The following is a 13,030-nucleotide window of genomic DNA, read 5'->3' as shown; positions in this document are numbered from 1 at the left end:
CCGACCTGTCGATCTTCAGTCCTGCCGGCACAAGGGTTTAACCCATTGTGCCATCTGGGGGCTCCCAATATAATACAAATATAATAATATAAAATTAAAATAATAATAAAGATAATAGCATAAATCAGAAATAATCTAATAATAATAATAATAATATAATAGTAGGATAATAATAAAAGAAATAATAAAATAATATAAAATAAATAATAATAATAACAATAATAATAATATTGCTTACTGGACTTTATCCTGAGGGTTGGCCTTTCTCCTTCCGCTCATGACTGAAGCTGGATCCAGCAGTGAATGCTCCCAGATAGAATTTGCCCCATTGTTGTACAGGGTTTCCACCATCTGCAACAATAATAATGCAATAATTATATTAATAAAATCATTGTATATTATTATTATTATTATTATTATTATTATTATTATGTGTATACATATATATAACAATACAATAATGAATAAATAATAATAATATAATAATATGATTGAATTAATAATAATAATAAATATACAACAATATATATTAACAATATTCTATCCTATACTGCCTTTCTAGCAGTTCGAAAGCAAAATGTGAGTAGATTAAAGCAGGGAGGTATTTAAGAAAATGCCACAAAAAGGCCGGCGATTTGATCTAGGAGGAAGTTGACGAACAAAGCTCTTTGGCAGGGAAAGTGGGGCAACAGCGCTCCCCGGTGGCTGGAACTGAGCATAGCCTCCAAGATGCTGAAGATGGGAAAGCCTATATCAGTGATGTGCAATCTTTTGAGCTTGGTGTGTCAAAATTCACCAAAAAACAAAAAAACAAAACAAAAAACAAAACAAGAATAACTTGGGTGGGTTATCACTTTGAGAAAAAAAACATAATTCCGAGATATTTATAGTTTAAATAACAAAAATGTATAACTGTAATATATAACTGTATTTAATAAACCAAAAACTAATTATTTAACTTACCTGCTTAGTGACTTCTTTGTTCATCCGTCAGTTTTTTTTTGTTGGTCTTGATATTACTTAATTTGTGTGGTGTGCTGTGAGCTAAGATAAGTGAGGGGGGGTTATTTAACTAACCTGCCTATTAGTGACATTTTTGTTGCTGAATTTCATTGGCTATATCTTCAATTGAAGGTTGGTACACTTCAAGCCCTACTAACTTAATCTGTCATAGCACAGGCCCTCGCCTCTCACAGCCTCCCCTCACTTATCTCAGTAATTAGAAATCCACGACACCCCAGAATAGTAGAATCAAGATTTGGAAGAGACCTCATGGGCCATCCAGTCCAACCCCATTCTGCCAAGAAGCAGGAAAATTGAATTCAAAGCACCCCTGACAGATGGCCATCCAGCCTCTGTTTAAAAGCTTCCAAAGAAGGAGCCTCCACCACACTCCAGGGCAGAGAGTTCCACTACTGAACGGCTCTCACAGTCAGGAAGTTCTTCCTAATGTTCAGATAGAATCTCCTTTCTTGTAGTTTGAAGCCATTGCTCCGTGTCCTAGTCTCCAGGGAAGCAGAAAACAAGGTTGCTCCCTCCTCCCTGTGGCTTCCTCTCACATATTTATACATGGCTATCACATCTCCTCTCAGCCTTCTCTTCTTCAGGCTAAACATGCCCAGCTCCTTAAGCCGCTCCTCATAGGGCTTGTTCTCCAGACCCTTGATCATTTTAGGTGCCCTCCTCTGGACACATTCCAGCTTATCAATATCTCCCTAAAATTGCAGTGCCCAGAATTGGACACAGTATCCACAGTCATGCTCCCCCTCTATTCCGCTTTGGTTAGACTACACCTGGAATATTGTGTCCAATTCTGGCCACCTTACTTGGATCTGCGCGCATCATTTGAAAATACATCACACAGTCCTAGACGCTTGGGAAGTGTTCAACTGGTGATTTTTTGATAGGAAATCCAGCATATAGATCTCGTTTGCTGTGACATACTGTGGTTTTGTGTCAGTAACATAGTAATATATAATACTAATGTACCTGTTGGAATGTTAGTGCCATGGGTTGTGCTTGAGATGACATGAAATAATATAATATATAATATAATAACAGTAACACCCAGCATATATAAAATCCAGCATACATCTCTCATTTGCTGTGTCATACTGTGTTTTTGTGTCAGTAAAATAATAATAATAGAATATATAATACTGATGTACCTGTAGGAGTGTTGGTGGCCAGGGGTTGTGCTTGAGGTGCCGGACTTGGGAAATGTGTCGGCCGAGGCTGCGGTGGACGCTGCTGCATTCGTCACAAAGCAGGACCCCGCGGTTGACGGAGGCCCACGATGGGTCTGCAATACATTAATAATAATAATAATAATAATAATAATAATAATACATTGCTGCACTCATCACAAATTAAGATGCCACGGTTGAGGGAGGCTCACAACAGGTCTGCAATAAATACTAATACTAATAATTTATCTATCTATCTATCTATCTATCTATCTATGAATGCTCTGTGCATAATGAGTTCCTTAAAAACAAAAGAACCAATGAACAAAATCACACCAAATTTGGCAACAAAATGTCTCACTACACAAGGAGTGACCATCACTCAAAAAAAATATGATTTTGTCATTTGGGAGTTGTAATTGCTGGGATTTATAGTTCACCTATAATCAAAGAGCATTCTGAACTCCACCAACGATGGAATTGAACCAAACTTGGCACACAGGACTCCCCTGACCAACAGAAAACACTAGAAGGGTTTGGTGAGCATTGACCTTGAGTTTGGGAGTTGTAGTTCACCTACATCCAGAGACTACCATGGACTCAAACAATGATTGATCTGGACCAAACTTGGCACGAATATTTCATATGCCCAAATATGAACACAGATGGAGTTTGGGAAAAATAGACCTTGGCATTTGGTAGTTACCTACAATCAAGGACCATTCTGAATGAACCCCACGAATGACAGAACTGGGGCAAACTTCCCACACAGGCCCCCATGACCAACAAAAAATACTTAAGGCCATTCAATCCAACTCCCTTCTCCAGGGCAAGAAAACATAATCAAAGCCCTCCTGAAAGAGAGCCATCCAGCCATAGATATAGATAGATATATATGATTCACACACATAAAGTATTATAGATTTGAAAGGGACTCCTAAAGATGGACTATTATATGTTGCATGTTCCAGAGTAGGCAAACCAGACAATCTCTACGTCAACACTGTCAAAGAAACATCAAGAAATACTGTTGACCCACAAGCAGAAAGACATTACATATATTAGAAACCAGCACTTTCTAATTACTTTATTTTCCAGATCACCAGACTGGGCCACAGCAACGCGTGGCAGGGGACCGCTAGTATTGAATATTAATAGTAATCATAATAAATAAATTAATCTTAATTTAACGTTTATATTAGGATGATTTTTATACTTGAATGTTTACATTTTATGTTTGTCCTATGTTAATGGTTTTCATAATTTTAAGTTAATAGTTATATGTAGTAATTAGTTATTATGATTTCTTTGCTGTACTGTATGTCGGCATTGAATTTTTGCCCTATATCTATCGATCTATCATCTATAAATAAAGTGATAAAGTGAAAAATGTGTATGTGGCAGTGGTATCCTCTTCCTCAGACAGCCTCCCGCCTTCACAAACAGGCTATAGTTCCCAGTGCCGAGCAGCCTCCAAAGGCACTCCCTCTACTGACATTGAAGGTTATAGCGAGCGCCATAAACCTGTCGCCCAAACGCTGTCAATGTCCTCCCCAAACACTACGACCCATCACCGAAGGGATGCTTCCATTCATGGAAAATTTCCTCCTAGATTTGACGTGTTTCCTCCAGCACAGGCAGGCATCCCAGGGTTCCTTGTGTGGAATTTGCATGACCCCGCCCACTGCCTCTCCCTTGACCCTTTCCTATAGCACACAGCAAACAGGAATTGATCCGCAACTGAAGAAGAGGTTTGGGGAGGATTCACCATGATTTAGAGGAGTTCACCTACATCCAGAGAGACCAATGATGGATCTGGCCCACACTTGCCACGGATAATGGGACTTGCAGTACCTTCACTCGTTTCCAGAGACCACTGTGGCCCCCACAAATGATGGACGTGGACTACACTTAGTACACAGACCCCTCATGTGTGGTTTGGATAGGGGGGAAGGATGTACCGTGAATGATGGGATTTGCAGTACTTTCATCCATTGTCCAGACTACTGCGACCCCCACAAATGACAGACCAGGATCAAATTTGCCACACCGACTTTCCATTACGTACTTTACATCCTGGTGAGTTTTGGGAGAGGATGGACCAGGGACAATGGGAATTACAGTACCGTCACCCACTTTCAGAGACCACTGCGACCCTCATGAATGACAGGCCTGGAGCAAACTTCGAACACAGAACCCTGGTGACCAAGAGAACATACTGGACGTGTCTGTGGGGGGACTGACCTACCCACATGGGAGTTGTAGTTCATCCTGCACCCAGAGCACTCTGAACACCCATCAATGAAAAATCTGGACCAAACTTGGCATACAGAACCCTGGTGACCAACTGAACATAATGTAAGAATTTGGGGGAAGGATGAACCCACCCACATGGGAGTTGTAATTCACCCTGCCAACAGAACCTGATGGCCAACACAACATACTGGAGGAGTATGTGGGGGGGGGGGAGGGGGGAATGACCCACCTGGGTGGGAGTTGTAGTTCACCCTGCATCCAGAGCACTCTGAACCCCTCAATAACGGATCTGGATGAAACTTGGCACACACACCCAACTGTGAATACAGGCGAAAATTGGGGGTGATTGCCCTGGAAACCTGAGAGTTGTAGTTCACCTGCATCCAGAGAAAATGTGACCCCCATCGACAATGAACTGGGACCAAATTTGGCACAGAGAAGCTCTATGACCAAATGAGCATACTGCAGGGCTTGCTTTTGGGAGTTGTAGTTCACCTGCATCCAAAGAGCACTGAACCAAGCTGACGACGGATCTGGACCAAACTTGGGACACAGATGCAACATGGCTAACTGTGCATACAGGCCTGGTTTGGGGAGGATTGACCCACAATTCTGGCAATTGTAGTTCACCCACATTGTTATGTATCTTCTAATGGGATAATTCATAAACAACGAAATCAAAGACTAGCTTTTTTCCTAATAAATAGTGTTGCTACTTAATGATATAACCTAACTCCCCACAACAAGCAATGCCTTTTTGAAATAACCCGGCCATCACTGGATACCCAAACTAGTATAATAATAATAATAATAATAATAATAATAATATAGAATTAGGAAGGGGAACCTTAAAGGTCCCATCAAGTCTACTATTCTGTAAATAAATATAATAATAATAATAATAATAATAATAATAATAATAATAATAATGTTGCTGTGAGTTTTCCGTGCTGTCTGCCCATGTTCCAGAAGCATTCTCTCCTGACAGTAAATAAAGGGCAACACTCAGAAAACAGAAGAATTCCAGATAAGAACTATCAGGGCCAGCTAACACCTCCCAACCAAGGATTCCCTCAGGCAGCAAGCAGCCAGGCTTTGAAGCTGCAAAGCCATTCAGTGCTAAGCTAGCCAATTGCAACCGTCACACTTTTCTCCAACAGACAAAGAGTTCTTTCTCCCACTCTGGAAAACTCATAGCAACTATTATATTATAACTATTATATTATATGTTTGCAACTCCTTTAAGGGGAAATGACAACATTTCTGAGAATCAACGGCACCAACAGGAAGTTTGCAAATTCTGCTTCCTGTTTTGACATTATTTGCTTCGAAAGTAACAGACTGAATGAGGAAGTGATGTCAGTCTTTCTTTACGTATTAAAATGTATGGGTATAAAATAAAATAAAAATAATTTAAAAATAAAATAATACAGTAATAATACAATATTGGAGGGAAGGATAGTACAGGCAAAGATGAAGTACTTTGGCCACATCATGAGAAGAAAAGAAAGCTTAGAGAAGACAATGATGCTGGAGAAAATGGAAGGAAAAAGGAAGAGGGCAAGAAGGATGGATGGGATCCTTGAAGTGACTGGATTGACCTTGAAGGAGCTGGGGGTGGTGACAGCCGACAAGGAGCAATGTCATGGGCTGGTCCATGAGGTCACGAAGAGTCGGAAACGACTGAACGAATGAACAACAACAATACAATATAAATAGTTTTATATTATAATACAATAAAATAGTAACATAATAGTAATATAATAGTATTGTAATACAATAATCCTGCTCAGCCCTGCTGCCATTGTCCGGTGGTTTTTGTTGGTTTTTTTTTTTTGTCATGTCACGAGCGACTTGAGAAACTGCAAGTTGCTTCTGGTGTGAGAGAATTGGCCGTCTGCAAGGACGTTGCCCAGGGGACGCCTGGATGATTTGATGTTTTTATCATCCTTGTGGGAGGCTTCTCTCATGTCCCCGCATGAGGAGCTGGAGCTGACAGAGGGAGCTCATCCACCTCTCCCCGGATTCAAACCTGCGACCTGTCGGTCTTCAGTCCTGCCGGCACAGGGGTTTAACCCACTGTCCGGTGGTGTCCCACAGCAATTGGTATTGTACCCCATGTTGTTTAACATAAAGCTGTTGGGGGAGATCATCCGGAGCTTTGGAGTTCGATGCCATCTGTACGCAGGTGATGTCCAACTCTATTACTCCTTTCGACCTGATGCTAAGGAGGCTGTCCAGGTCTTGAGCCGGTGCCTGGCGGCAGGACCGTCTGGATGAGAGCGAGCAAACTGAAGTTGAATCCTGACAAGAAAGAGGTCCTCCTGGGTATAGGGTTACAGCCTGTGTTGGATGGGGTTACACTCCCCCTGAAGGCACAGGTTCGCAGCTGGGGAGTCCTCCTGGACTCATTGCTGAGCCCGGAACCTCAGGTTGTGACGGTGGCTAAGGGGGCTTTCGCCTAATTAAAACTTATGCGCCAGTTGCACCCCTACCATAGGAAGTCAGATCTGCCCACAATGGTCCACACTCTTGTTACATCCTGAATAGACTACTGCAACGCGCTCTACGTGGTGCTGCCTTTGAAGAATGTTTGGAAGCTACCAATGGTGTAATGCAGGGGTCCTCAAACTTTTTAAACAAAGGGCCAGGTCAAACTGTTGGAGGGCCAGATAATTTGAAAAAAAAAACATGAATCAATTCCTATGCAGACTGCACATATCTTATTTGTAGTACAAAAAAAGCTTTAAAACAATAGAATAATTAAAATGAAGAACAATTTTAACAAATATAAACTTATTACTATTTCAATGGAAAGCGTGGGCCTACTTTTGGCTGATGAGATAGGATTGTTGTTGCTGTTGTGTGCTTTTAAGTAGTTTCAGACTTAGGTTGACCCTGAGCAAGGGCCAGGTAAATGACCTTGGAGGGCCGCATTCGGCCCCTGGGCCTTAGTTTGAGGACCCCTGGTCTAATGGGTGGTAGCCAGACTGCTCACCGAAATAGTGTACAAGGAAAATACAACTCCCCTCTTACGTCAACTCCACTGGCTGCCGGTTTGTTACTGGGCACAATTCAAAGACAAGAGGGATCCTCTCACCTCTGCAGGAGTCTACCGTGTACCATGCAGCTGTGGACAAGTCTACATAGGGACCACCAAACGCAGCGCCCAGACACGCATCAAGGAACATGAAAGGCACTGCAGACTACTTCAACCAGAGAAGTCAGCCATAGCTGAGCACCTGATGAACCAGCCTGGACACAGCATATTATTTGAGAACACAGAAATGCTGGACCACTCCAACAACCACCATGTCAGACTACACAGAAAAGCCATTGAAATCCACAAGCATGTGGACAATTTCAACAGAAAGGAAGAAACCATGAAAATGAACAAAATCTGGCTACCAGTATTAAAAAACTCAAAAATTACAACAGCAAAACAACAGAGGGGAAACAAACAGGCACATAAAATCACTCTCAACAAGAGATTCCCCCCAGGCCCTTCCAAGCCATTGAATGCTAATCAAGGTGATCAGCTGAAACATTCACAGCTAACCCCAGCAGACAAAAGTCCTTTGTCTCACCCTGGTCATTCCACAGATATATAAACCCATTTTTCCTACTTCCAACAGACCTCACTACCTCTGAGGATGCTTGCCATAGATGCAGGCAAAACGTCAGGAGAAAAATTGCCTCCAGAACATGGCCATATAGCCCGGAAAAACCTACAACAACACAACAATTCAAAGTGTTGGCTTTGGCTTATAAAGCCCTAAACAGCCCCAGCCCAATTTATCTGCCCGAATGCATCTCCCTCTATGAACCACCGTGGAGACTAAGATCTTGGTCACAGGCATATTTGGTGGGGACGGGAGAGAGAAGAGAGAAAGCCTTCTCAGTGGGTATAAAATCATATAATAATAATAATACTGTTGCGATAAAATAGAATAATAATACAATAATATAAATTATATATAATAGTAAAACAATAAAAATAACATAATAAAATATAATAGTAATAATACAACAATATAAATTTTATATAATAGTACAATAAGATAAATAACAATAAAGTAATGCAATAAAATAGTATATTAATACAATAATAGTATAATAATACAATAATACCTGGAACCCCAGGTCTCGGTGGTGGTCAGGGGAGGCTTTTGCACAATTAAAACTTGTGCACCAGCTGCGCCCGTACCTTGGGAGGTCTGACTTGGCCACAGTAGTCCACACTCTGGTTACATCCTGTTTAGATTACTGCAACGCTCTCTACGTGGGGTTGCCTCTGAAGACTGCCCGGAAGCTCCAACTAGTCCAACGAGCGGCAGCCAGATTACTAACAGGAGCGGGGTACAGGGAGCATACTACTCCTCTGTTGCGCCAGCTCCACTGGCTGCCAATTAACTTCCGAGCACAATTCAAAGTGCTGGTGTTAACCTATAAATCCCTAAACGACTCAGGCCCAGTTTACCTGTCCGAACGGATTCTCCCCTATGAACCATCAATATTGTTAAGATCATCTGGAGGGGCCCTGCTCTCGGTTCCACCGGCCTCGCAAGCGCGCCTGGTGGGGACGAGGGACAGGACCATCTCGGTGGTGGCCCATCGGCTCTGGAACTCCCTCCCACTGGAGAGTAGAACTGCCCCTTCTATCTTGACGTTCAGAAAACAGGTGAAAACCTGGCTCTGGAAACTGGCATTTGACGAGTGAGTCAATAACTCGTGGCTATATGGATGGATGGTGATGAACAACGATTTTATTGTGACGACTTGGCCACTGTAATTATATGATTGTATTTTTGGTATTTTAATGTGTTCGTGTATTATGGAATGTGATATTTTTAAAACGATTGTGATATTATTGTTGGAAATCGGCCTGAGTCCCTCCACGGAGGTGAGAAGACCGGTATACAAAAGTTCTAAATAAATAAATAATATAAATTATAAATATTAAATAATCTAAATATAATAATGTTGTAATAAAACAGAATACTACAATAATATAAATTATATATATTAAATATAACAATATACGAATCAAATAAAATAAACAAATTAACTGACACAGTAAAAATGGTGACATAGTAAAGCACATATAATATTCATAAATCATAAACAGCAATATAATATATATATAATAATAATTTATAAATAGCGAAAAAAGTTATATAGAATCATCATAAAATGTTAATAAAAAGACAATAATATATAATATGATAGTAATAATAATAAAAACACAATAAAATATAAAATAGTAATAAAATGATAATAATGTAATAAAATGCAGTGTAGGAGAGACGAGGATAGTTGATGCATATATCTATGGCTACCTGTATATTTTGTATTTTATTTTAAGAGGACTAGATGTATGTATGTTGTTGTTGTTCATTCGTTCAGTCGTCTCCGACTCTTCGTGACCTCATGGACCAGCCCACGCCAGAGCTCCCTGTCGGCCATCACCACCCCCAGCTCCTTCAAGGTCAGTCCAGTCACTTCAAGGATGCCATCCATCCATCTTGTCCTTGGTCGGCCCCTCTTCCTTTTGCCTTCCACTTTCCCCAGCATAATTGTCTTCTCTAGGCTTTGCTGTCTCCTCATGATGTGGCCAAAGTACTTCAACTTTGTCTCTAGTATCCTTCCCTCCAGTGAGCAGTCGGGCTTTATTTCCTGGAGGATGGACTGGTTGGATCTTCTCGCAGTCCATGGCACTCTCAGCAGTTTCCTCAAACACCACAGTTCAAAAGCATCTACCTTCCTTCGTTCAGCCTTCCCTAAAGTCCAGCTCTCACATCGGTTGGTTACGACGGGAAATACCATGGCTTTGACTAGGCAGATCTTTGTATGTTGTATGTTATGTCTGCATTGTTTGTTGTATGTTGTACGTTATGTCTGCATTGTTAGTTTTTGATAAGGCCAATTGGCTAATCAATAAAAAAAATTATTGTTGTAATAAAATAACATTAAATGATTAAATAACACAATACAATAGTAAAAATGAAACATAATAATAAAATATAGAAATTGATAACGAAATAGAATAAAAATAGGTATTTTAAAATAGAAAATATAGACATTAATATCAGATAATTATAGAAATAGAAATTGGCTAATCAATAAAAAATTGTTGTTGTAATAATTTTTTTTTGTCGTGTCAGGAGTGACTCCTGGTGTGGGAGAATTGGCCGTCTGCAAGGACGTTGCCCAGGGGACGCCCGGATGATTTTTGATGTTTTATCATCCTTGTGGGAGGCTTCTCTCATGTCCCCGCATGAGGAGCTGGAGCTGATAAGGGAGCTCATCTGCCTCTCCCCAGATTCGAACCTTCAACCTGTCGGTCTTCAGCTAAACAAGATGTCCATAATAATAATAATGATTTTTTTTTTTTGGTCGGGTCAGGAGCGACTTGAGAAACTGCAAGTCGCTTCTGGTGTGAGAGAATTGGCCGTCTGCAAAGACGTTGCCCAGGGGACACCCGGATGATTTTTTTGATGTTTTATCATCCTTGTGGGAGGCTTCTCTCATGTCCCCGCATGAGGAGCTGGAGCTAATAGAGGGAGCTCATCCCCAGATGTAATAAAATAACATAAAATGATTAAATAACAGAATACAATAGTAAAAATATAACATAATAATAAAATATAGAAATTGATAACGAAATAGAATAAAATTAGATATTTTAAAATAGAAAATATAGACATTAATATTAGATAATAGTATATAGAAATAGAAATTGAGAATAGAATGGGATAAAATAGAAATATAACAATTGATAATAAAATAGATAAGAATATAGAAAAAATATAGAAATAGATAATAAAATAAGTATAGCAAAAGTAATGGATAAGAAATGAGAAAACAATAAATAAATAAAGAAATTGATAATAAAATAGAATAAAATATAGAAAAAATATAGAAATAGATAATAAAATAAGTATAGCAAAAGTAATGGATAAGAAATAAGAAAACAATAAATAAATAAATATAGAAATAGATAATAAAATGGAATAAAATAGATAAAAATATAGGAAAAATATAGAAATAGATAATAAAATAAGTATAGCAATAGTAATGGATAAGAAATAAGAAAACAATAAATAAATAAATATAGAAATAGATAATAAAATAGAATAAAATATTGAAAAAATATAGAAATAGATAATAAAATAAGTATAGAAAAAGTAATGGATAAGAAATAAGAAAACAATAAATAAATAAAGAAATAGATAATAAAATAGATAAAAATATAGAAAAATATAGAAATAGGTAATAAAATAAGTATAGAAAAAGTAATGGATAAGAAATAAGAAAACCATGAATAAATAAATATAGAAATAGATGATAAAATAGAAAAAAATATAGAAAAAAATATAGAAATAGATATTAAAATAAGTATAGCAAAAGTAATGGATAAGAAATAAGAAAACAAATAAATATAGAAATAGATAATAAAATAGAATAAAATAAATAATAATAATAATAGATAACAGTATAAAATATATAAATTGATTAAAAAAATAAGAGAATAACATCAAAATACAGAAAGGGATCATAAAATAGAATAAAAGTATTTTAAAAATATAGAAATTGATTATAAAAAATAATAACATGGAATAAAACATAGAAAATGACAATTAAAATGGAACAAAGTGATGATTAAATGCACAAGGTATTGAAATAAATATTTAAACGCTAAACCATTCAAACCTTCTGCGAGGCCTAGTCTTTTTTCTCCTCACCTGAAGCGCTGCAATCCGCACAGACTTCGCTGCTCCGGAGTCGTTTCGACATAATAATAGTAACAACAACAACAGTCTTGAGGAGAATAGTCTGAATCCGCACCCGCCAGAAAGGAAAAAGAAAATGTTTCTACTGCGCATGCGCACACCGTGACGTCATTTGCGTATGGCAAAAGGCGAGGGAAATGGCAAAAGCATAAGCCAATAACAGACATCTCGGCGCCATCTTGGCAACTGGCAAAGTATAGGAAGTTGAAGCTGCCGCCGCCATGTTTATTTTGGCCAATAAAATAATAATACATAAAATAATAATCTAATATTAAAATAATTTATTTCATGTTATTATATTGACATTTTAAATCATTATATTTTAATTAAATTTATATTTTATTATACATGTTATATTGTTATTTATTTATTATATTTTGTTCACATTATATTTTAATGTAGTATACTATATTATACATCTATCTTCTTTCTTTCTATCTATCTATCTATCTATCTATCTATCTATCTATAAAAATGCTCTGTGCATAATGAGTACCTTAAAAACAAAAGAACCAATGAATGAAATCACACCAAATTTGGCAACAACACGTCTCACAACACAAAGAGTGACCATCACCCAAAAAATTATGATTTTGTCACTCGGGAGTTGTAGTTGCTGGGATTTATAGTTCACCTATAATCAAAGAGCATTCTGAACTCCAGCAACAATGGAATTGAACCAAACTTGGCACACAGAACTCCCACACCCAACAGAAAATACTGGAAGGGTTTGGTGGACATTGACCATGATTTTGGGAGTTGTAGTTCACCTACATCCAGAGAGCACTGTGGACT

The 13,030-nt window shown here is 38.4% G+C and overlaps 1 protein-coding gene across 3 annotated transcripts in view; it reads right to left on the bottom strand.

Annotated features, from left to right (window-relative positions):
• The window catches only part of GIT2 (GIT ArfGAP 2), a 46,550-nt gene extending 34,225 nt beyond the window's left edge, over positions 1–12,325 (bottom strand). For all 3 annotated transcript variants that reach the window (XM_060784765.2, XM_060784767.2, XM_060784766.2), the window contains exons 1-3: positions 12,188–12,325; positions 2,169–2,302; positions 239–351 (exon numbers count right to left, since the gene is read on the bottom strand). In XM_060784765.2, coding sequence (XP_060640748.2) covers positions 239–351; positions 2,169–2,302; positions 12,188–12,239 — 299 coding nt within the window. In that variant the 5' untranslated portion in view covers positions 12,240–12,325. The remainder of the gene's footprint in view (positions 1–238; positions 352–2,168; positions 2,303–12,187) is intronic.
• Positions 12,326–13,030: the final 705 nt, after the last annotated feature.

This window comes from Anolis sagrei, chromosome X (assembly GCF_037176765.1).
Source record: "Anolis sagrei isolate rAnoSag1 chromosome X, rAnoSag1.mat, whole genome shotgun sequence".
In the NCBI taxonomy this organism is placed as follows: Eukaryota; Metazoa; Chordata; class Lepidosauria; order Squamata; family Dactyloidae; genus Anolis; species Anolis sagrei.
This window is presented reverse-complemented; position numbering and strand designations above follow the sequence as displayed.